Source organism: Mustela nigripes, chromosome 6, assembly GCF_022355385.1.
Source record: "Mustela nigripes isolate SB6536 chromosome 6, MUSNIG.SB6536, whole genome shotgun sequence".
Taxonomy (NCBI): Eukaryota; Metazoa; Chordata; class Mammalia; order Carnivora; family Mustelidae; genus Mustela; species Mustela nigripes.
The window spans coordinates 63,678,236-63,703,918 of NC_081562.1; the positions used below are offsets into that span (position 1 = coordinate 63,678,236).

At 43.6% G+C, this 25,683-nt stretch overlaps 1 protein-coding gene and 1 long non-coding RNA gene across 2 annotated transcripts in view; one reads left to right on the top strand and one right to left on the bottom strand.

Moving 5' to 3' along the window:
* Window positions 1–11,623: 11,623 nt before the first annotated feature.
* On the bottom strand, window positions 11,624–14,654 carry LOC132020634 (mediator of RNA polymerase II transcription subunit 24-like). The gene is given in 5 exon segments (XM_059404782.1): window positions 11,624–11,770; window positions 11,772–12,181; window positions 12,184–12,849; window positions 12,852–13,427; window positions 13,430–14,654. Coding segments are annotated over 5 exon segments (2,949 nt in total). The 5' UTR covers window positions 14,580–14,654.
* Window positions 14,655–21,578: 6,924 nt separating this feature from the next.
* LOC132019531 (uncharacterized) overlaps window positions 21,579–25,683 on the top strand; it is a 29,428-nt gene continuing 25,323 nt past the window's right edge. Inside the window, exons 1-2 of the long non-coding RNA XR_009404797.1 lie at window positions 21,579–21,799; window positions 23,791–23,893. This is a non-coding gene — a long non-coding RNA (uncharacterized LOC132019531). The remainder of the gene's footprint in view (window positions 21,800–23,790; window positions 23,894–25,683) is intronic.

Genomic DNA, 25,683 nt, shown 5'->3' on the forward strand with positions numbered 1-25,683 from the left:
ACAATGCATACCCCAAATGTGGAGGGAAATGGACTGACATGGGAGGAATTAATAACTGGATAGGAGTTAAGGCATCATTCCTTTGGAAGAAAAGGTATGAGTAGAAACGGAGAAAAAGTTATTAGTCTAGGGACACTTCCTGGAGGAAGACACTTATGGATAAATTTGGGAAATAAAAAAGTGAAAGGTGAGCTGGAAGAGAAATGGGACAGTCATTCTAGGCACATGGACCTTTAAGAGTCATGAAAGAATGAGACTCTTCTGAGGGATTTTTTTTTTTCCACATTTCAAGGGAATATGAGCCAGGTTTATATTGTGTATTGTGTCATGGAGAGAGACTCCTGAATCAGGAAGGAATGACATGATTCTCATTGCCATCTGGAGGATAGACAGCAGAAGGATGTGGACAGATAGACTCTTCCTGCGAGACAGTTGTAGCACCTGCTATATCATCTAGATCCTTGCTCTAGTAGTATAGGTATCACTTGGGAGCTTGTAGAAATGCAACGTCTTAGACCCCAACCCAGACCTACAGAATCAGAATCTGCATTTTAGCAGGCTTCCAAGTAATTTGTATGTTCTTTCAGGTTTGAGAAGCATTGGCCTGAGGTGATCAGTGATAGGTGTCTAGTCTCAGAGGGACACTACAAAAGGTCTGAAAACTTTGGAACTGGGAGTATAAGAGGATGAGCCTAGGCTGGGGGAGTTGAATTTGAGGAAGAGGGAGAGTATAGTCATTAGCTTCCCTCTTGTCTCCAGGCCTCCAACACTGGTCACTATGGCAGGTTTTGGCACTCTGCCCACTTTGGGACAATGCCTGTTGTGCCCTCCCAGGAATCTACTTGGTCTTCAGGTGCTCCCCTGGCATAAGAATTGCATATGTAGGGACTGCTGCCCATTCTCCTACCTCTTCTTCATACGATGGCCTTAAAGGGACGGGGGAGGTCATCTTAGTCATGTCCTGACTCAGGGTTGTACTGTCCCTTAATCAAATGAGTGATAATATAATGACACTAATCAAGGAGGCTCTGGAGGTTGGGGGGATTGAAATAGGATTTCTTAAGTATCTGTCCTGGAAATTAGGATACTTTCATCTTTTGAAAACTGTATGAAGACATCAGATGACTACATGGGTGGTTATACCCTGACATGGCCCAAAACTAATGCTTTTTAAGAGATCTTTTGATGATTCTTAATGGGTTAATAACAAACTATATGAGACCTGTAATTCCAGAGACCTGCTGATAGGCAATGGAACAATGTTACCAGGTGGGCATTTGGGAGTTTTCTTACACTTTTGAGGGTTTAGGTACCTCATCCTAAATCAGAATGAGTGAGGAAGACAGGCCAATATTGAAGGAAAACAGACTGAGTTGAACAAAAGGAAAAATATTCTGAGATTAGCAAGGTGATGGGGGATATGGCTGTCTCACTTGGATGTGTTATGCTTCAAATGGGCTCCTGCCCAGAACCAGCAAAATGGATAAAATGAACTCTCAAAATTACTGTTGCCCCAAGAAATCTCCAGTCAACTTGTTAAGTGAAAGACTGGTTTGAGTGTGTGGTGTAGATAAGATGGTGAGGCATGGGGATGATTAATTACAAAAGAAAAAAACATTTGAGCATTGAAATCTGCTAAAAATTGTAATCAGGAGAGGAGGAGTCAAGAAGGTGGAGAAGTAGCAGGGTGAGACGACATCAGGTAGCAGATCAGCTAGATAGCTTACCAAACCATTCCGAACACCTACAAATCCAATAGGAGATCAAAGAGAAGAAGAGAAACAATTCTAGAAACAGAAAATTGACTACTTTCTGAAAGGTAGGACCGGCAGAGAAGTGAATCCAAAGCGACAGAAAGATAGACCACAGGGGGAGGGCCCGGCACCCGGCAAGCGGTGGAGCAATGGAGAACAAAATCAGGACTTTTAAAAGTCTGCTCCAAAAAAAAAAGTCTGCTCCACTGAGGGACATCGCTCCAGAGGCTAAACCAGGGTGAAGTCCATGCAGGGACAGCATGGCCTCAGGTCCCACGGGGTCATAGAAGGATCAGGGTGTCTGAGTATCACAGAGTTCACAGGTATTAGAGCAGGGAAACCAGCTACAGAGACGGAGATGAGGAGTGAGCTCTCAACTCAGGGCTACCTTGAACCGTAATCTGTGGCACAGGCCATGGCTCTGAGAGTGGGGTCCCCCAAGATCTGGGGAGACCCCCCAGAGGAGCTCAGGGATCTGCGGGGTTCAGAGACTCCAGGTGGAGCTGTGTGCCAGAGACAGGGATGCTTGGTCACAGGCTGGGTGAGCTCGGAGTGCAGCTGGAGGCCAGGGAGATGGGAGTGATTGAGCACTTTTCTCTGAAGGTGCACTGAGGAGTGGGGCCCCAAGCTCTTGGCTCAGGGGAGAGGGTTGACAGGGAGGCTGATTGGGAGGCTGCCACTTTCATTCCTGTCCTCGGAAACTCTACGGAAAGTGTTCAGGGAACAAAAGCTCCCAAAAGTGAACCCGAGCAAATTACTTAGCCTGGACCCTGGTAAGGGTGGTGCAATTCTGCCTCAGAAAAAAATCACTTGAGAATCACTACAACAGGCCCCTCCCCCAGAAGATCAATAAGAAATTCAGCCAAGAACAAGTTCACTTACCAAGGAAAACAGCAGAATTCCAGAGGAGGAGAAAGCAAAGCATGGAATTCATGGCTTTCTCCCCATGAATCTTTAGTCTTGCAAAGTTAATTACTTTTATTAATTTAATTTTTTTCTACTAAATGTTTTTAACTTTTACTCTTTGCTCTTTTAATGTTTTTAACTAGTTTATCTTAACAATACCTTTCATTAAAAAATAATTGTTTTTGAACCTTCATTATTATAGTCATATTTTATCCTTCATTATATCTAACTTTATTTTTTGTATGCACATAGGGCTTTTTCTTCTAAAAAATTTGGGATACAACTTCTTCTAATAGATCAAAATACACCCTAAATATAACATGGGGATCATTCTAGTCTCCAGACTGAGCAAATTCTCTCCACCTTCTTTTTCTTTATTCTCCCAACCAACTTACTTTATCAATTCCTTTTTTAGAAATAAAAAAATTTTTTTTCATCTCTATGGTCATATTCCATCCCTTCATTGTGTTTACCCTTATATACATTTTTCTTTCTTTAAAATTTGGGAGGTAGTTTCCTCTAAGAGATCAAAATACTCCCAAAAGTAGTTGGTGACCCTGTTCTAATCACAAGTCTAATATATATATATATGCATTTTTTTAATATTTTTCTTTATTTGTTTTATTTTTTTAATTTCTTTTTCTGAACTTCTTTTTACCCCCTTTCTCCCCCTCCCCATGATTTGGGGTCTCTTCTGATTTGGTTAAAGCACATTTTCCTGGGGTCTTTGCCACCCTTTTAGTATTCTATTTTCTCCTTCATGTATTCTTATCTGGACAAAATGACAAGGTGGAAAAACTCACCACAAAAAAAAGAACAAGAGGCAGTACCGAAGGCTATGGATCTAATCAATACAGACATGGGTAATATGTCACATCTAGAGTTCAGAATGACGATTCTCAAGGTTCTAGCTGGGCTTGAAAAAGGCATTGAAGATATTAGAGAAACCCTCTCTGGAGAAATAAAAGCCCTTTCTGGAGAAATAAAAGAACTAAAATTTAGCCAAGTTGAAATTTAAAAAAAGCTATTAATGAGGTGCAATAAAAAATGGAGGCACTTACTGCTAGGATAAATGAGGCAGAAAAAAGAATTAGTGATATAGAAGACCAAATGACAGAGAATAAAGAACCTGAGCAAAAGAGAGACAAACAAATACTGGACCACGATGGGAGAATTCGAGAGATAAGTGACACCATAAGATGAAACAACATTAGAATAATTGGGATTCCAGAAGAAGAAAGAGAGAGGGGAGCAGAAGGTATATTGGAGAGAATTATTGTAGAGAATTTCCTTAATATGGCAAAGGGAACAAGCATCAAAATCCAGGAGGTGCAGAGAACCCCCCTCAAAATCAATAAGAATACGTCCACATCCCATCATCTAATAGTAAAATTTACAAGTCTTAGCGACAAAGAGAAAATCCTGAAAGTAGTCCGGAACAAGAAGTCTGTAACATACAATGGTAAAAATATTAGATTGGCAGCAGACCTCCACAGAGACCTGGCAGGCTAGAAAGAACTGGCATCATATATTCAGAGCACTAAAGGAGAAAAACATGCAGCCAAGAATACTATACCCAGCTGGCTATCATTGAAATAGAAAGGGAGATAAAAAGCTTCCAGGACAAACAAAAACTGAAGAATTTGCAAACACCAAACCAGTTCTACAGGAAATATTGAAAGGGGTCCTCTAAGCAAAGAGAGAGCCTAAAAGTTGTAGACCAGAAAGGAACAGAGACAATATACAGTAACAGCCACCTTACAGGCAATACAATGGCACTAAATTCATATCTCTCAATAGTTATCCTGAATGTTAATGGGCTAAATGCCCCAATCAAAAGGCACAGGGTATCAGAATGAATAAAAAAAACAAAACCCATCAATATGCTGTCTGCAAGAAACTCATTTTAGACCCAAAGACACCTCAAGATTTAAAGTGAGGGGTGGAGGGACGCCTGGGTGGCTCAGTTGGTTAAGCAGCTGCCTTCGGCTCAGGTCATGATCCCAGCGTCCTGGGATCAAGTCCCACATCGGGCTCCTTGCTCCACAGGGAGCCTGCTTCTCCCTCTGACTCTGCCTTCCACTCTGTCTGCCTGTGCTCGCTCTCACTCTCTCTCTCTTACAAATAAATAAATAAAATCTTTAAAAAATAAAAAAATAAAAAAATAAAAAAAAATAAAAAAAAAAAAATAAAGTGAGGGGTGGAAAACAATTCACCATGCTAATGGGCATCAAAAGAAAGGTGGGGTGGCAATCTTATATCAGATCAATTAGATTTTAAGCCAAAGTCTATAATAAAAGATGAGGAAGGACACTATATCATACTCAAAGGGTCTGTCCAAAAAGAAGATCTAACAATTTTAAATATCTATGCCTCTAATGTGGGAGCAGCCAACTATATAAACCAGTTAATAAAAAAATCAAAGAAACAAATTGACAAGAATACAATAATGGTATGGAACTTTAACACTCCCCTCCCTGAAATGGACAGATCATCTAAGCAAAAGATCAACATGGAAATAAAGGCCTTAAATGACACACTGGACCAGATGGACATCACAGATATATTTAGGACATTCCATCCCAAAGCAACAGAATACACATTCTTCTCTAGATCACATGGAAAATTCTCCAGAATAGATCACATCCTGGGTCACAAATCAGGTCTCAACTGATATCAAAAGATTGGTATCATCCCCTGCATATATTCAGACCACAACGCTCTGAAGCTAGAACTCAATCACAAGAGTAAATTTGGAAAGAACACAAATACATGGAGACTGAACAGCATCCTTCTAAAGAATGAATGGACCAACCAGGAAATTAAAGAAGAATTGAAAAAAATTCATGGAAACACATTATAATGAAAACACAGCTGTTCAAAGTCTGTGGGACACAGCAAAGGCAGTCCTGAGAGGAAAATAGAGTGATACAAGACTTTCTTAAGAAACAAGAAAGGTCTCAAATACACAACCTAACCCTACACCTAAAGGAGCTAGGGAAAGAACAAAGAAAGCCTAAACCCAGTAGGAGAAGAGAAATAATAAAGATCAGAGCAGAAATCAATGAAATAGAAACCAAAAAAAATTGAACAAATCAATGAAACTAGGAGCTGGTTCTTTGAAAGAATTAATAAGATTGATAATCCCCTGGCCAGACTTATCAAAAAGAAAAGAGAAAGGACCCAAATAAATAAATTCATGAATGAAAGAGGAGAGATCACAACCGACACCTAAGAAATACAAACAATTATAAGAACACATTATGAGCAGCTCTACACCAAGAAATTTGACAATCTGAAAGAAATGATACATTCCTAGAGACATATAAACTACCACAACTGAATCAGGAAGAAATAGAAAACCTGAACATACCCAAACCAATAAGATTGAGGCAGTTATCAAAAATCTCCTAAAAAACAAAAGCCCAGGGCCAGATGGCTTTCCAGGGGAATTCTACCAAGCATTTAAAGAATAATTACTTCCTGTTCTCCTGAAACTGTTCCAAAAAATAGAAATGGAAGGAAAACTTCCAAACACATTTTACAAGACCAGCATCACCTTGATCCCCAAACCAGACAAGGATCAAAAAAGGGAATTATAGACCAATTCCTCGAAGAACACAGATGCGAAAATTCTCACCGAAATACTAGCCAATAGGATCCAACAGTACATTGAAAGGATTATTCACCATGACCAAGTGGGATTTATTCCAGGGCTGCAAGGTTGGTTCAACACCCGTAAATCAATCAATGTGAAACAACACATTAATAAAAGAAAGAACAATAAAAGAAAGAAAAGAATAAAAGAAAGAACGATATGATACTCTCAGTAGATGCTGAAGAAGCATTTGATGATGTACAACATCCCTTCCTGATTAAAACTCTCCAAAGTGTAGGGATAGAGGGCACACACCTCAATATTATCAAAGCCATCTATGAAAAACCCACTGCAAATATCATTCTAAATGGAGAAAAACTGAGAGCTCTTCCACTAAGGTGAGGAACACGGCAGGGATGCCCATTATCACCACTGCTATTCAACATAGTACTAGAAGTCCTAGCCTCAGCAACCAGACAACAAAAAGAAATTAAAGGCATCCAAATTGGCAAAGAAGAAGTCAAACTATCACTCTTTGCAGATGATATGATACTATATATGGAAAACCCAAAAGACTCCACTCGAAATCTGCTAGAACTTGTACATGAATTCAGTAAAGTGTCAGGATATAAAATCAATGTGCAGAAATCAGTTGCATTTCTTTACACCAACAACAAGACAGAAGAAAGAGAAATTAAGGAGTCAATCCCATTTACAATTGCACCCAAAACCATAAGATACCTAGGAAGAAACCTAACCAAAGAGGCAAAGAATCTATACTCAGAAAACTATACAGTACTCATGAAAGAAATTGTGGAAGGCACAAAGAACTGGAAAAATGTTCCATGCTCCTGGATTGGAAGAATAAATATTGTGAAAATGTTTGTGTTACCTAAAACAATCTACACATTTAATGCAATCCCTATTAAAATCCCATCCATTTTTTTCAAAGAAATGGAACAAATAATCCTAAAACTTATATGGAACCAGAAAAGACCTCAAATAGCCAAAGGAATATTGAAAAAGAAAGCTAAAGTTGGTGGCATCACAATTCCGGACTTCAAGCTCTATTACAAAGCTGTCATCATCAAGACAGCATGGTACTGGCACAAAAACAGACACATAGATCAATGGAACAGAATAGAGAGCCCAGAAACTCTATGGTCAACTAATCTTCGACAAAGCAGGAAAGAATGTCCAATGGAAAAAAGACAGCCTCTTTAATAAATGGTGCTGGGAAAATTGGACGGCCACATTTAGAAAAATGAAATTGGAACATTTCCTTACACCACACACGAAAATAGACTCAAAATGGATGAAGGACCTCAATGTGAGAAAGGAATCCATCAAAAGCCTTGAAGATAACACAGGCAGCAACCTCTTCAACCTCAGCTGCAGCAACTTCTTCCTAGGAACATCACCAAAGGTAAGGGAAGCAAGGGCAAAAATGAACTATTGTATGGACTTCATCAAGATCAAAAGCTTTTGCACAGCAAAGGAAATAGTCAACAAAACCAAAAGACAACTGACAGAATGGGAGAAGAAATTTGCAGACAACATATCAGATAAAGGGCTAGTATCCAAAATCTATAACGAACTTATCAAACTCAACACCCAAAGAACAAATAATCCAATCAAAGAAATGGGCAGAGGACATGAACAGACATTTCTGCAAAGGAGACATCCAGATGGCCAACAGACACATGAAAAAGTGCTCCACATCACTCAGCATCAGGGAAATACAAATCAAAACCACAATGAGATACCACCTCACACCAGTCAGAATGGCTAAAATTAAAAAGTCAGGAAATGACAGATGCTGGCGAGGATGTGGAGAAAGGGGAACACTCCTACACTGTTGGGGGGAATGCAAGCTGGTGCAGCCACTCTGGAAAACAGCATGGAGGTTCCTCAAAACCTTTAAAATAGAGCTACCCTATGACCCAGCAATTGCTCTATTGGATATTTACCCTAAAGATACAAATGTAGTGATCCAAGGGGGCATGTGCACCCGAATGTTTATAACAGCAAGTCCACAATAGCCAAACTATGGAAAGAACCTTTCCAACAGATGAATGGATAAAGAAGAAGTGGTACATATGTACAATGGAATACTATGCAGCCATCAAAAGAAATGAAATCTTGCCATTTGTGATGACGTGGATGGAACTAGAGGGTATTATGCTTAGCGAAATAAGTCAATCGGAGAAAGACAACTATCATATGATCTCCCTGATATGAGGAAGTGGAGATGCAACGTGGGGAGTTTGGGGCGTAGGAAAAGAATAAATGAAACAAGATGGGATCTGGAGGGAGAAAACCATAAGAGACTCTTTGTTTTTTCTTTTTTTCTTTTTTCTTTTTTTTTTTTTTTTTTCATAAGAGCCTCTTAATGTCACAAAACAAACGGAGGGTGCCCAGGGGAAGGGTGATGGGGTTATGGACATTGGGCAGTGTATGTGATATGGTGAGTGCTGTAAGTGTGTAAACCTGGCAATTCACAGACCTGTACCCCTGGGGCAAATAATTCATTATATGTTTATTAAAAAAATTTTTTAAATTGTAATCAAGTCTCAGGTTTAGGAGAATAAGTTGCATGTTAGGGCTCAAATAAGAGTTTTAGGTTTTCGTGTTCTTCCTGTCTACTTGTATATATATTACCTCATTGATGAGATTGAAAAACCTCCAAGTGAATAGAACATCTCTTTTATGTATTATTTCTTTATATCTCCAATGCCTACAGAGTGATGATGAAAATAATAGCTACTATTTACTGAATACTCTGCCCTATGCTTTGTTTCAAGCACTTTACAAGATCACATATTTAATACAAAAGTTGTAGGGGTTGAGTATTGTTATATTCACTTTACAAAAGCTGACTAAGGAGGTAAAAAATGAAACAAGATGGGTTGGGAGGAAGACAAACCATAAGAGACTCCTAATCTCTCAAAACAAATTGCAGGTTGCTGGGGGATGGAGGAGATAAGGATAGGGTGGCTGGCTTATAGACATTGGGGAGGGTATGTGCTATGGTGAGTGCTGTGAAATGTGTAACCCTGATAATTCACAGACTTGTACCCCTGGGCGCAAATAATACATTATATGTTAATTTAAAAAGAAAAGTTGTAACTAAGGCTCAGAGAGGTGCAAAATGCAATGAAGAAATTTGTGCAAACTGAGTACTGAAGCTAAGACTTGTACCAACTCTGAGCAAAGTTCATACTGCTAACCCCTCCTTAAGCTATACTCTGCACAGAGCAGCCACTCAGTGAGAGATAGATGATCATTGAAATTTGATGGCATAGAGATAATGGAAACATAATGGATAATTACAGTTAGTGAATAATGAATAAACAATTTCTATTTGTTTGTGTCCTATGGTCAGAGTCACAGTTAGTGACACAGGCAAGCTTGTACTCAGATATTCTCTCAACTTCACTCTGCCCCACCCTGATGATAGGAGCTTGGAAAGGGGAAAGGCTGGGTATATTATATTGATAAAGCACCCCGTTGAAAGATGTGTGTGTGCCAGATATATGGACATATGTCATTGAATTTGAGTGGAAATAAGCACCAAGGAATGGGGTATATTTCCTCTATAAATATGACCATGGTTGTTAGGTATGATGTGTGTGCCTCTGTGTGTGTGTTTGTGTGCCTCTGTTTGTGTGTGCATACACAAATCCTGAAGGAGTTCAACAAGCTGTAATGAACTAGCTGCCTTTTTCCTCGGCCCTGGTTTGTGTGTTTGTACCAAATCCTGATAATCAACTTTTCATCTACTTTCAAGGGAACATCCATGAGTTTTCTTTCTGGGAAATTCATGGCTAAGATGTTGGGATGCTTTGGAGCCCCTATAAATCTGTTATAGCCAGGAGAGGTTACAGAGAAAGAGCACAGCAACCAGAGGAAATTGCCTCATGACTTTTCTTTCTAGCCTAATACACAGCCATCCTTGTAACCACCCATGTAACCCCCTCCCCTCTCCTAGAACCCCTTCATGGAAGGTACTAAAAGAAGCTATTTTATTTACATCTTTGCTTCCAAATGGGACTTTCTATTTGAGCCATCCCAGAAAGTGGAGAATTAAAAATTATATTAACTCAGGAATGTAGAGTTGAGATTGTGAGAAATAGGGGACTTGTGAAATGAACATCATAGAAAACAAGGAGCTTTGACAGAAGAAAGGATGTAAGAGGAGCTGAATGTCTCTGTTTCCTTATTTAGAGCACCTGAAGCAAAGCTCCTGGAAACAGGACGCAGGACAACCTTCACGTGGTTTGAAGGCAGACACAGCCCAGGAACCCCTTTTTCCATCTTCTAATGCCAGCACTTGGGAGACTGTTTTATGAGGGATTTTTATGACAAACTTTGCATCTGACCTTTAATGGCATCTCTTGTCCAGTGAAGGAGGAAATACAGGTATTTACTGACATATAGTGTCTAAAGATCAAGGAAAATTGACTATGGAGATGGGAGGAGGAGGGGTGTCTCTCTTTCCTTCAGGTACGCAAATTATCCAACTTAAGTGGTGTGGTATATTCTTTGTGCTCTTCTTAGTAATGAGATTAAGAAATCCTCTCATTGTCATTAAGGAACTCAGGGGAGGGAGAGAAGAGATGAGAGACCTATAGATGGAGGCATAATGGGTACCCTGCTCCATTTGAACAGTACAGACCTTTAATAAGATCAGCTGCAAGAGAAGGGGGGAATAAATGGACCCTGGGACTCAGGTCCTGACCCTTATTGCCCTATAGAAAGCTTCTGGCTTCTGCAGTAATACCTTGAATTTCACTGGCCCTTGTATTTCACTATCATGATGACAGAAGGTCAGTGTCAAATAATGCCCTAAGTCAAGAAATCCTTCCCTGTAACTATGTCTTTTCCTTATGTCTTTTCCATACTTCCAATCTCTGACTACTGAAATTCTACACAATCATCACAGTCCAAGTTTTTTTTGTTGTTGTTTTTTTGTTTTCCCACAAAGATCTTTATTTACAAATGAACTGAGAGAAACTTCCCTCATGTGTTACAAAAATATAAATATACACACTCTGCACCTGCAAAGTTCCCAGAGGCACATCTACTGTCCGAAGGGGGAGGGGTGTGGGGTGCTGAGGGCCCCAGGCTAACAGCCAGGCTGCACACAGTCCTTAGTGCTGGCAGTGGGCAGAAGAAATTATGAAAGAAACTGGGAGACGTCTTAGAGGTCAGATGTCAGGATAGGGGAATAATCTGGAAATGACATAGGGCTCTTTCATCACATGGATATGAGCAATGCTGTCTCATCTTTCCTCACTGTTCCCTTGTGAGGCGCCTGGGGCTGTGGTCCCCCACACGGCCCCTGCGGCTACCCCCCAGCCTGTCAGAGCGCAGCAATGGCCTTGGCAGCCACCTGGCGGCCCAGGGACAGACTGAAGTCCGTGATGGCCAGAACCACCTTGGGGCTGGACATGGCTGACACCTTCACCAGTTCCGATACGGTGGTGAAGGGTGTGAAGTGCAGGACGCTGGCCTCGGCTGCCCTGCTCCAGGCAATCCACACACTCCTCCATGAACCACTGCACAAACTGAGTGTGCGGGCCCGCGGTCCGCGAGCCCAGGATGGATGAGATGAGCAGGAAGAGGTTGGCCAGGACTCGGTTCAGCGGGTCTCTCCTGTTAACCGTGTGCAGCTGGGAGGCTGACAGGGAGCTGCTCATGAAGCGGTCAGTGGGACTCGAGAGGATGTTGGCATCTTCCTCATTGGAGCTCAGCAGTCGCATCAGTTTTGAGGGCTGCATGTCGTCCAAGGGGAAGAGACTGATATAATCTTCGATGTCTTCATGGTATCTCTTCTTTTGGCGGGAGGACGCCTGTCCCTTATGGGAGGAATAGGAACTGAGGGCACACCAGACGGCTAGCTTGGCCAGCGCAGTGCCATGAGGCTGTGCCACTTGGAGGAATAGGTGAGCAACCCTGGCAGGATGTGGCCCAGCAGGACCAGGGTCACCTGCTGCATGTCCAGACAGAAGATAGAGTAGAGCAGCTCCACTGCCCGCAGCGTGTGCTCCTTCCACGTCTCCTTCAGCAGCTCCTTAATGAGGTTGTTGCAGAACCAGTAGACGCCTCCCATGTGCAGCAGGGTATCAAAGATGTGGATGGAGCGGCTGACCACCCACCCCTTCTCTAGCACCTTGGCGACTATGTCCGTCAGCACCTCCTTGATGGGTCGCTTGGGAGGCAGCAGGTTCCAGTAGGGCATTGTGTCCACACCCATGGACGGGAACTTGATCTGGGTGGTCGTCTGCTGCAGCACGTCGGCACACATGTGCTCCAGGATCGAGCTCATGATCACCATCCTCTCACTGTAGAACTGCAGTGTGTTCTCACTGTACAGCAGCCCTGCCAGCTGGCAGATCATCTGCAGTGACTTCTCGCGCTCATCCAGACCCAGCATCCGCAACTGGGCCACAAGCCAAGCCACAGCACACACTGCCAGACTGCACACCTTCTCCTTGATGTTATCTGTGATTTTCTGGATGGACTCGAAGGCCAGTACCCCATTCTCCCAGGCATTGAGGATTTCCAAGATGGCCGCTGAAATGCTGTGGCTTCGTGCCCCTTCATCTGCACCAACTTCATCTCCGAGGAGTTGTTGAGCAAGGCCACCAAGGACTCCACTTTGGTGGAGTCAGGCCAGAAGCAGGGGTGGTCAGGGTTCAGGATTTTGCCCTCCTCGGGCATGCAAGTCTGCATCCACGTCTCAAAGAAGGGCACCTGTGCTCCTGTGCTTGACTCGGACAGAATCACCTCTGAACCATAGGTCTGAGCCACATGGCACAACATGAGGAAGGAGATGTTGAAGAGCAAGGCGCGAACGGAGGCTGCTTTGGCGAGTTCTTCATTGCCGTGTGTTGTGAATTCATGCAAACTGATGAATTTCCGGGCGAAGGATTTAATCTTCCCAGTGGCGGCGGCAGCGGCCAGCAGCAGATCCAGACTCTTCCCGGACAGCATGTGGCCCAGGACTCCTAGCAGGCCCTCTGGGGACTTGGAGTGGTCTGCATCCATCGTCTTGAGGATATTTGTGACAGTGGGCTCTGCCCGGAGGATGGGCCCAGGATTGGGCTGGATGTTGGCATTTTCTCCTGATTTCAGCTGGGGTGCATGCTCCCGGTCTGCTGCCACTTGGCCATGAGGTTGGTCACACTGGTTTCAGACAGAAGCCCCTGCTTGCTACATTTTTGGAGTAGGAATTTTGTACAGTCACAGTTGCAGCGCTGGTCAGCTTTATCCAGCAAGGGTGTGAGCTTCAGCAGGAACTCGAAAGCACAGCTGACGTCCTCTGTAAAGTCCTTGTCCCCGTGACAGTATTTCTTTAACTTCACCAACACCTGTGGGATCTTGAGGAAGGTGAAAGCTGTCCACTTGAGCTCCTCTGTACCCTCGGGAGACTCGATGAGCCCCACGAAGCAAGCCTTCCAGATTTCCAGGACGAAAAGTGGGATGGGAATATGCTGCATGCGCTTCACCATCTTCAGCTGTTCCACCAGGGGCTGTGTCTCGCCTGTCAGGTTCATGGTGCCCTTGAGCAGGACCACTGCATGGACTGTGGGGTAGCCCGTCTTGTGCAGCTGCTCCGAGTGTACAGCCAGCATCGTGGGGATGCTCCTAATAAGCGTGCCACACTGCTCAGCCTGGCTCCGGAGCTGGGGGTTGCTGAGATTGGCCAGGATCTCCCCAAGCTTCAAGAGAGAATGCTCAATGGCAGTCCAGGAGGAGGCCTCGTCTAGTTTGGCGATGTGGAGCAGGACTTGATTCTTGGTGCTGCTGAGGGTCTTCTCCAGGCGCAGAAGGCACATGGCAAGCTGCTTCTCCCCCGCGGCTGGAATGCCGGCCTCCAGCCCCTCCCAGAGCCACTCCGCAGAGGCTGCAGTGCCGCGCAGCAGCCAGTGGAGGATGCTGAGAAGGGCCCGGCACAGCCTGATGCACTCCTCGGCTTTGCCATGACAGCTCAGTCGGTCACAAAACATGTCCATGATATCCAGCAAAGCTTGGACACACAAGTCCCGGGAAACGTCATCAAACTTACTGATAGCTGTGAGGACAGAGGAGTAGGACACCATCTGGGAACTAATGGCATACTTCAGGTAGGACAGGACGAGAGGATTGGGGGAAGGTCCAGTCATGGCCTGCTCCAGTAGTGCTTCTGCTAGGTTGAGAATGTCCCAGGTGGCTCCTTTGGAAAAGAATTTCTTCATGTTGATTGCCCACTGGTAGTCACTCCATCGCTCCTTCCAGGCTTGCGAAATGGCTTGCTTCAAGTTCACTACCTTCATGATTTCACTCTGAGAAGGGGCCGGTGGCGGTCAGCTCTGCGTTGGAAGAAACTGAGCGTACAAGCTAGGTCTAGATCCTAGATCCATCACAGACCAAGTTTGAATCTACTTCTTGCATACACCTTCCTAGATAACTCACATCAGAAGCAATTTATTTCCTTCAACCACCTTTACTCCTCTGTGTCAATCTACCGTAGTTATCTCTCCACACATTGTCTTCTGTTGTAGTTACCCTGTATCTTCTTTGTCCCTTACTCAACTCTAAGCTTTTGGAGTGGGGAGACTGCACCCTGTATATTTTTACATTCTCTCCACTGGGCCCAACACAGAACCTAAGAATTGTTAAATAATTGCATGCAAGGTATACAATTGCAGGGAAGGAAGCCATGTGTAGAGATGTAGAAGTAAGTGCATTATGAATGTTGATTAAGGATATTACCGTTAATGTAGGTCAGGTCATGATACTTTCAGGTATAGATCATTTTATTAGGAAATTTTTACCCAACCAGTAGATTGGTTCCTTCTTTGGTCCAACTTCTAACCTCCCTGCTGCCTTGGGAAGAGGGTAAGTCAGGGCTCTCCCCTTTTCTCAGAATGGACCCTGCCACCTCTTCTCCAGCTGAGGATTTACAAGCAAAGCAGAGTTAAGAGCTTTGATCTTGCTACAGACTTGGAGACAGAAGAAGATAGTGGTGTCTGAAATAATGGCCCGGGATGTGAGGAGATGGAGACAGAAGTACACAATGAGAGAGGCAAATCGCTGTCACAGAGACTTCCTCTCACCTCCCACCTCAGTCTCAGTGAGTTCTGGGCTCTGTTCTCTTTGGGTCAGGGTTTTGGGGCTTCAGGGAAGGGGGAGATATCCCCTGATTTTAGAGGCCCCCACCCTCTGACCCCAGTCATCCCTGGATCCCTGCTCCAAGGCTGAAGACAGCCCAGGCTATGAGGGGCAAGCAGTCCGCCAGTATCCCAGCAGCCTCAGCTAAGCAGTTCATACCAAGGTCTTCCTTTGACCACTTTCCCACCGGCCTCCTTCAGAACAAGTTGGTAGTATTAGTTTCTGTCTCTTGCACATCAGGGGTCACATTAGAAAAGGCTTGGGAGTGGGTAAGAAGAATCTGACATTGGTACCTGGAGCTTTTACACCTGTTCACCCTTTCCCAACACTGCTTCCTCCTGGGACATATTTTTTAGTCAGTAGTTCAAGCCTGATGGTTCCCCTTTTCAGGAAGATTTTGACCTTGGTAGAGTTGGGGATATTGTTCTATACATTTTACTCCATCTCCTCATGGTTCTTCAGTCTTTCGATGCTCCCCTGGCAACGGGTCCCTCCCTCCCTCCAGGGGAGCCCAGTACCAGCGCCCAGGGCCCAGGCCTTGCTCTGCAGGGAGCGCCGTTCTCTGCTGCCATCTTGTGGCCGCAGAGCGCTTAGCAAGCCTCTGCTGAGTAGCTTCCCCTCCTATCCTCGCCCCCTGGTGGAAATTGCGTGTACCACAAGAAGCATTCTGTGGTCCTCCAACTTCATCTTTCCCTCCAAATGCCCTGCTTTCTGGAGGCACTCAGGACCTCCTTAAGGCTGGGAAAGTCTTCCTGAGATTTCATCCCTTTTGCTGTTGTCTGAGGTTTTAGTTCTGCTTTGGGGGATGTGCGGTGTAGACAAACGGCTGAGATAAAGATATTGAGCAGAGAGAGCAATTTCTCTTTCTCTTGGTCTCCATCTACAACCTCAGCTCCCAGAGTTGCAGAGTTTTTAAAGAAAGCGGCAGGGGTATGACATCCTGGAAAGAATGGGTCTAGAGCAGACCTGGATTATGAGTCTAGGCTTCTGTGAATTTGTGCCTGAGCTCAGTGCATCAGCCTTAGAGGAGACAGATTGGCTGGAGCCAGGCGGGAGGAGGCACGGATGCTGGAGGGAGATGGCCTATGTGACAGATGCTGGCAGGACTCCTTATCTCCCGCTCTGGAGTCCCCTGTTTCAGGATCTCCGTTACAACATTCAGTACAGCTCTGAACATACTCACCAGAGGCACATTTTTGTCCTTTAGGGTGGATCTAATTTTAGAAAATTGTCAAGGTTTCTCTAAGGCTGGTGAAAAAGGTGAGGACCCAGATGGGAAAGGGCCCTGGCCAGGGGAGCTCCCTGACAGCTGGGAAGAGGAAGCTGATGGCAGGACAGAGAGACACAGTGCTCTGGGCACTCCCTCAGCAAATGTGTGTGAGCTGAGTTGCTCAAGGGCAACTGGACCAGATGCCATGACTTGAATGATGAGAAACTGACAATGACCACAGGAGGAAAGATGGAGGAAGATACAGAACTCTGGAAGGTTTTTGAGGAGACAAGAATATTGACTCAGCTAGCAAGGAGCAAGAACATGGAGAGGATCACTAACCAGACTGTCCCAGCACCTTCTCCGGAGCTTGTCAGCCTCCCTTGCCTGCCTGACCCAGTTTCTCTTTCTCCTTGGCTCCCACTCCCCTGCACTGGGTGTATCAGGCTGCATGAATCCTGAGAAATGAAGGCTGAGCTCAGTCCTCTAAGCCTGGCAGCACTGCAGGGTGAGGAGAGGTGAGGTCCATACCCATGCATGGCCTCTGGGACCCCAGGTGGGCACTGGGAGGCAGCCCCGCCTTCTCAGGTTTCTGTGCCCTTCCATCAGGAGCAGCTCCTGAGAAGGGCCCAGGCTCATCAGGAATCAGGTGAGAGGGAAGAGGCTCCTGGAGCAACTATGCAGCCCCCTCCCTGCCTGGCTCCTGCTGCACTCCTGCCTCCTTCTCTCTCTCTGTCTGCTCCTTCCCTCCTCCCTGCAGCCCTGTCTGCTTCCTTCCAGCGTGGCCACCTTCACCTTCACCCCATCAGCACATCTGTCTGTTTTTGGGCCTGTTTGTCTGTCTGTCGGACTGCAGATATTCTGTGGTCTGAGATGTCCCAGGACTGGGTCTGCCCTCAGCTCTCCCTTCGGGCTGTCCCTCTCCCCGCATCCCTCCCCCAGAGTCTGAGGGTCTCTCTTCCCATCACATCTGTCTGAGTCTCACCCTGTGAACCTGTCAGCGTCTCCCCCGCATCTCCTCCTGTCTGTGTCCTGTGCTGCCTCCCCCACCCCTGCTCCCTCTCTGCTCTCCCTCCCAGCTCTCTTCCCTGCTTCTTTTATCTTTTTTTCTCTCAGCCCCTTTTCCTATCTCTGCCTCACACCCCTGCCTCTTCTCCTCTTCCCTCCTTCCCTCCTCAAAGTGCAGACACTTCCTGTGACATCACCTGGGTGAGCTCCACCTGCCAGTTTCCCCCATTCTGTCCCCCTCCCCCAGGGGAGACTTCTGGCCCCAAATCTGTATCCTCTGCATTCCCCCAGTCCTGGGCCAGTTGTCTTCCTTACCTATTGATTGTCTGGAGAACCTGGCATTTTCCCCAGCCTCACACCCTCTATACAGCAGGCAGTGAGTAGCACAGGGAGAAAGGGGAAGAGATTGCTCTGGGGACCAGTTGCATGGATAGACCGACCCTCCCCTGTATCTACCCTTCTTGCCCTCAAGCAGGTGCACATCTGGGGAAATCCCAGTTGAGGCGGGGAGACAGCCCAGGACTGTTGGAACAGACACAGATCAAACACCCAGGTGCCCCTCCCCTTCTGTTCTGTCATGAAAGTTGTCCTTCCAGTCCTGCCTGCCCCTTTTGCCTCTGGGAATTCTGGCTCTGTAGTCTTGGCACAGAGCCTACCCCGCACAGTACCTGGAACACAGGAGGTGCTCAGTTAGTGCCCTTGGTCCAGGCCTCCTGCAGATGTGTTAGGGCAGGGTCAGTGTGATTTATGGTTTCTCCTCAGCTGGAGGTTCTTCCTGTGATCAGGAGCAATTCTTTCTGCTCCAAGTTCAGTGTCTCTTCCTATAGCTAGTACAGACTCTGACCCTTTAGGGACCTGCCATTACCATCTCTCTATTCCTTTCATTTCCACCCCAGGCTTTAAGGCACACAGTTGAGGGTTTAGAGGCATGTCAGCAGCATCAAGTGGAGACAGTGGTGGTGCCGCTTTACCTGGAGACCCACGGATTCGTGGGCGCGTCACCTGTGCATTCAGCCCTGGGTCTCTAAGTAGGCGCCACCTTCTGCATTTCTGAGAAGTCTTGCCTCTGCTTGAAGATTAACATTGTGGAAACAAACAGGCACCTTCCTTTGGTCACTGTTTCAGGGTCTTGGGATCCCCTCATTATGACTGTCTAGAGCAGGAAGCTCTGCAGGCAGGGACCACGTCTTTACTTCCTCCAGCCCAAGGCTCAATACTCATTCAGTCAGAATATGCTGTGAACACTGAGCAACTGTCTCAGGAAATCCTTGTGGTGATGCGTAAGCCAGATCCCTTTTGTTTTTATTCCTGGAGTGATAGGAAACATGGGTGAGGGGGCAGGGGAGGGGGCGGGGGATGGATAGTGTGGTTGCGGAACATAGTGCGGGGGCACGTCTGTCCTTATTTATGTTCTTGTTTAAAGGATTGCTGAGGGACCCGGGGAGGCTCAGTAGCTAAGTGTCTGCCTTCAGCCCAGGTCATGGTCCAGGGCCCTGGGATCAAGTCCTTCATCAGCCTCCTTGCTCAATTGGAATCCTGTTTCTCCCTCTCCCTGCTCCCTCTGCTTATGCGTGCTCTCACTCTCGCTCTCGTTCTCCTTCCCTTCCCGACAAATAAATCAATATTCATCTTTAAAATAACTTTTAAAAATCTTAAAAAAAATAAATTAAATTAATTAAAATTAAATTAATTCAAAAAGAAATCTTTTTAAAAAACAAAATCTGTAAAAAAATAAAATAAAATAAAGGACTGTTGAGTGGGCTCTTTAACTGGATCTGAGATTGGCCTCCAAATCAGCACAGGCTCGGCTCCACCAGGCTCCCCACGCCCTCTTCCTGTCAGCCAGGACCACCTGTATAGCCAAGACCCTTCCTACAAGGTCTCCAGCAAGGTTCCATTTAGTTCCATCCTCAGTCCACTTCCTTACCCACGCAGAGCCCCACTAGTCTTCCATTGCCCACCTCCTTCTTTCTTCCAGGATTCTATTTAAGCCACCTCCTTTCCCGTTCCCCACCCTTCCCTTGTATCTGCCTCCTAATGGCCCCAACTCCCTGAGACCCAGTCTTGCTCATGCCACGTCTCTTGAAGGTCCCTCCTCCCAGAAGGTCCCCCCTCCTGAGGGTCCTATTTCCATAAAGGCCAAGCTAAGCTCTACTCCAAGTCCTGACTCTGCTTGGTCAATCTCTTGGGTTTGGCTTGCAGTTTCTTTTGAGGTCTTTCTCCTCTTAGACAGGAAAGGCCCACTGGTAAGTGATTTCTTGTGTTTATAGAGTTGGCAAGAAAACTGAGAGCCACAGAGGAAGAAAGTTGACTGTGTACTACCACTGGCTGTGAAAGCCCTTAGAGTTCGAGCAAAGGGTGTTTCTTGGAACTAGAGCTAGTGTTTGGATTGTGAGGTACAGAGCAGAGGCCTTGTGAGTTTGGAAAGGGCAGGTAGGTTTGCTGGGGTCAGTGTGATGTGGACGCCTACACTCTTTGTTTCCCTCCAGATCAGAAATGTTCTCAGTTCTGGTGAGCAAAATATGAGTTAGAGGAGGTTGTTCCTTGGTGCTTTTTCTCCAGCATCCTTCCCACCTCTTTGCCCTGCCCTATTCCTGGCTTTTCCTTTCTGACCTGCTGCAGAGCTTGCTTTCTTCATCTTTCTCTCTCCCACAGGCCCCAGAACATAGTATATTTAGACATGTTCCTGGAATGAGTAAAGATTCTTCTACCTGGCTCTGCAGCCTCCTTCATGTTTTCCCTTATTTCTCACTGGAGATTCTGAATGTCTCTATGTCATATCTTCTTGGGGAGGACATCAGTGTCCACTTTGCAGAATAGCAGGTCCACTGTGATAGAATGGTCCACCAGCATGACAGAGGATTTGGGGTCTTCGTCTTCCAAGTTCAAGAAATTAGGTATCTTTTTTTTTTTTAAGATTTTATTTATTTATTTGAGAGAGAGACAGTGAGAGAGAGCATGAGCGAGGAGAAGGTCAGAGAGTGAAACAGACTCCCCATGGAGCTGGGAGCCCGATGTGGGACTCGATCCCGGGACTCCGGGATCATGACCTGAGCCGAAGGCAGTCGTCCAACCAACTGAGCCACCCAGGCGTCCAAGAAATTAGGTATCTTTACAGCTGCTAAATATATCTCCCTGCCTTTCTTATCTAATTTTAAAAAGTTGTGGTGGGGATTGATTCTAGACAAGGTCAGGCTGTTGGAGGCTAGAGTACCAAGGTCCCCTGGGGTGTGGCTGCCTAGTGGTCTTCAAAACACTGTATGAAGGCTTCTCTGAGTTCCCAAGTATATTATAAATGAGCCTGTGCTAAATAAACCTTGAATATTGATGGTTCTGTTTTTTTCTATTGGAATCTATCAATTTTATGTACCTGATAGGCACATTTATTGATCGATAAAGGCTTAGAAGAGCAAACCTGAAATAGAACTGATTTCCTGGGTCTTCTAGAGGCAGTTTTCTGTTATTGCAAAATATATTTGTAACTCTTTAATTTCAAAGGCCCTTGGAATCTTAAACTATTCTCCTTTCTCCCCTCTCCTTACCACCATGTACACTGTGAGCATCACCCCAAAACCAGAAGCCCAGACAACACTTATCCATGCACAAAAACTGTCTTCTTGATTATATGTGGTCAATGTTGATTTCTAAGTTGTCTTTCTCTTGCCCTCTAGCAGTTCTTGGGAAACTTCTTTTTCATTATCAATTGATACCTGTTATGTATTCTTTTGGTTTATCTTTGTCCCTTTTTTCTTTGATTATCACAGAAATCACAAAGTAGAGTGGGGATGAAAAAGAACTAGGAAGAGGGATGAAGAGTGTCCTTTAGTGATGGAGGCTCTTTGTTGTGGATTATGTTGTTTGAGCTGCAATGAGGCAGATGGGTCTTGGTGGAGAAGTTCTATGGATCTATATTTGGATAAAACCTCAGAACTTTGAGGCATGACACAACTTTCAGATAACTCAGATGATCTGGTGTTTTTTCAACAACAATACAAAGCAAATGAACTTTCCAAGGGATCAGGTGACAATGTAGAGAAGCTACCTTGAGCTATGAGTGGACCAGGCACAGTCTGGTGAGGAAGGATGTGGGAGACAGAGACAGCGGAGTCCTTACATGGGAGAACAAAAGACACATTTAACGGTAATGAAGGAAGATAATCAGAGGTAAGTTGGCCTTTCCTAAGCCACCTTGGGTGCAGTATATTACTGAGGGTGTGTATTCAGAGAAGGTGCATGAAAGAAGGAGCCGTGGGCCCTGACCACTCACGACTACTAGTCTAAAATGGAGACATAGTATAGTGATGGATGGGACCACTAGATGGATTTCTAGATTCTATGCTTACAAGGAAAGGAAGGTTTAGAGGAAAAAACAAAGCTGTTAAATAAAGATTCTTGGAAAAAGTGGGTATGGATCAGTGCTCATTTTAGACAATACATTATTTCTAAAGCCTACATGGCCAGAGGTATGACATAATCAATCTATATTTAAATTGTAAATTTAAAAGTTTTTAAACTTTTCAAAAGTTTTTTTAACAGACCTAAGACATGACACAGGGCAAAAAAAAAAAAAAAAAAAAAAAAGCCTTTATTTTTAACATCAGAGAAAACTATTTGTATTTGTATATCTTCTAGACCTCACACCCATATCTGGGCTAAAGAAAATGTTGAATAATGACTTATTAAAAGAAAAGAGAAAAAAATATTTAAAACTCTAGAAAAAAATTCACCCCTATATAACCTTCCCTTTTCTAAGCTATCTGTTTGAAGTATTAAACTCAGTCATTATTCATATTAATTTTGCTTTTGGTCTCTAGGGACCCAAGAAATAAAAGCTGTAGGGAAAAAAAATAAGAGAATAATTCAAGACTTTAGGAGAATAAAAATAGAGTAATTCTGATTTTTCTTCTAGAAAGGTTACTTTTGTTATTTCTCTAAGCACACCATTTGTTGAAGGCCCAACTGCATGATTTGCAGGACCCAATAGAAAATGAAAATGTAAGGCCTTGTGTTAATGACTAACATGTACAAAACAAGCACAGCAGAGCATGAAACCAAGTGTGAGGTTCTCCTCAGCTTGGGGCTCTGTGTGACTGCCTAAGTTGCACACCCATGAAACATACTACTTAGGTATTTTCCATGTAATTGCTTCTGATTGTAAAATGGCTTGTCATCTTTTTGCCTTCTTCCATTTTAAAACCACACTAGCTCTTATTAGAAAGTAGATGAATATTGATTAAAAACACTAAACATGTTCATAATTTTTTTAAAGCTTTATTTATTTATTTGACAGACAGAAATCACAAGGAGGCAGAGAGGCAGGCAGAGAGAGATGAGGAAGCAGACTCCCCACTGAGCAGAGAGCCCGAAGCGGGGCTCAGTCCCAGGACCCCGGGATCATGACCTAGGCGAAGGCAGAGGCTTTAACCCACTGAGCCACCCAGGCGCCCCCATGTTCATAATTTTTGATGTGAAAGAATAATGTTATAACACATTGGGTAAGTTTATTGGTTGGCAGATGTATTCAAGAAGAGTATCCTTGGTTAATTCATTATAAATACTGGCTGAAGTAAAGCCAATGATGAACAATGTTGAATTGCTATCAGTTGCTCTGTAGTTGACTTATTTAGATAAAATTATTTAGCCCTTGTCTATTGAACTGAAGACAATATTTTATCTAATATCACTGCAATGTGGACGAAGTTTTGTTAAGTACCAAATGACAAATTGAGACCAATTAAAGAAATGAACACTCTAATGTTTATATGCAAACTGTTAAATTTGAGTACAGGCAGAACATGTGAGTAAACTGAGAGTGACTAAAGGTCACTATTGAAAATTATGTTAGATTTATTTTAAATTAACCTAGGAAAACTATCCCTTTATGGCCCATAAATATAAATTTTGCCTATATTTGACATATATCTGTAATAAGTTATTAATTTCATAATAAAATTTCAAAAACAGACATGTATACAGTGCATTCATTTGTTTTTTCATATTTAATATACAACAATGGGTATATGCATGGCACAAAAAAATGAGGGATCATAATTGAAAGCCAGAGTCCTAGCCCAGTCCAGCGCTACTTCTCACCAATCTGACTGCTACCTCCCTATCACTGAGTAACATGGTCTGTGTTATTTATTTATCTTTAGGAATTTTCTCATGACTTATTGCTTGGATGGCTAAGAGTCAAATTCACCATCCTGTCAACGACTCATATCATTTTAAATTTTTTACTCCTGGGACATATAAAAGGTACGTTGTAACTTCTGTTTTTTGCCCTAACTGGCTTACATGCTGACTCTTGATTTGCCTCTCAGATGAAGAAATTCCTCCATCTGCAGTTCTTTCTCCTTCCCATCAATCCTTTTCTGGCAGTTATAATCTTTGCTTTCATGTTGTCTAGGTTGATTAAAATTTACACTGCTCAATATTGAAGTTTCCAGCCAAGATGAAAAACAATAAATGTTAAAAATCTATGACTTAGAACCATGCTACTTGCATAGGCAGCAGTATCCCGATGCCAAACTTGTTTCTCTGTGGTCAGGTCGTAGCTTTGAGCTGCTCAAGAATGGATCTCACATCTTGTTGAAATTGATTCTCTCTTCTTACTTGTCATCCAGATCTCAAAAGTGTGATTTGTTACAATTATTTTATATTTGAATCAGGTTTGTCTTGCTTATCTTTTTCCAGAATTTCTATTTCACCTTTCTGCTGTCGTTATTGACTGAAGTCATGTGAGTTTTCTTTACAAGGACTATTTATTCCATACATATTTTTTGGTATCTAATCAGTTCCTTTTCTTCAAGACTATTTTTCCTTTAGGTGTCACTCAACTTATGTTCTTATTTTAATGTTGTATTTCAAGGTCTCCTAAGTGCATATACAAAGTTACCATTTCTGTTTTGCTGGAACTCTAGGTGAACTTCACAATTGTGGGTACAGCCTTCCTTTATTGTACTTTTCACTTATATTCCTCTTATTAATATGTTCAGACCACATCCTTAAAAAGAAACAAAGATAGGGAAAGAAGCAAACAGATAGGAAGATTCACATAGGGTGGAAGACATAGGAGAAGAGAAAACATAGGAGGTAAAATTTCTGTCTGGTGGTCTTGGTAAACAGAGAATTTTAGGTTCCAAATTGTATTTTACAATCAAAATGTTAAAGATACACCACAATTTTATTTGTAGATTCCACTCTGATGAAAATCTGATGCAATTCTCCTGTACTTTCTCTCTAGAAACAATGCTCTGCATTTCAAAGTTAGGTATCATGGGGTAGATTTATTTAGTTATATTTTCCACTTATTCTCAAGGGTACTGAGCAGTCCCCTTTATTGTGAAATTTGTGGGGTGTTTTTTCCCCTCAGCTTTTATAAATGACTTCTCTTCCTGCTGTAGGTATTTCTCCTTCCCTGTTTTTTTCCCTCTTCGAAGCTCAAATTCATGCCATTCATATATGGACACTATTAGAACACTGCATTAGGATGCTTTTCTCTCAAAATCAATCTCTCTTGGTCTTTTTTTAGCTCTGAATAAAATTTCCTTCTTATTTTTGCATTTTTTAATGTTTTAAAATTTTTAATTTACATAATAAGTATACAATTTTAAACTCTCTTCCCCACCCCATCCTACTTTTTTTGTAGTATATTTTGTATAATATTTGGCGTTATGTAACTAATACATTGCTGAGTCATTCTGAAAATGGGAATTTGAAATGTTTACATTTTCTCTTAAAGCCTGCAATTCTAAATGTTTTCATTGCTTTCATGCTATTAGTTCTTCTTGGTCATTCCTTACTCGGCTGCTGATTTGCATCATGGGTGTAGCAATAAGAAGATAATTTAGATTCTGGAAGCAGCATCTTCCTTCCTGATTTGTATTTTTCCCCAGCATTCATAATCAGCAACATTCCAGGGTCCAAGACTTGGATGCTAGCCTTGAGATTTGTCATCCTGACTACTTTTTTCTTAGCCTTCATGTCTTAATCTCTGACCACTTCCCTGATTCTGTAGAGCTTCTAAAACCCAGGACTCTGTACCT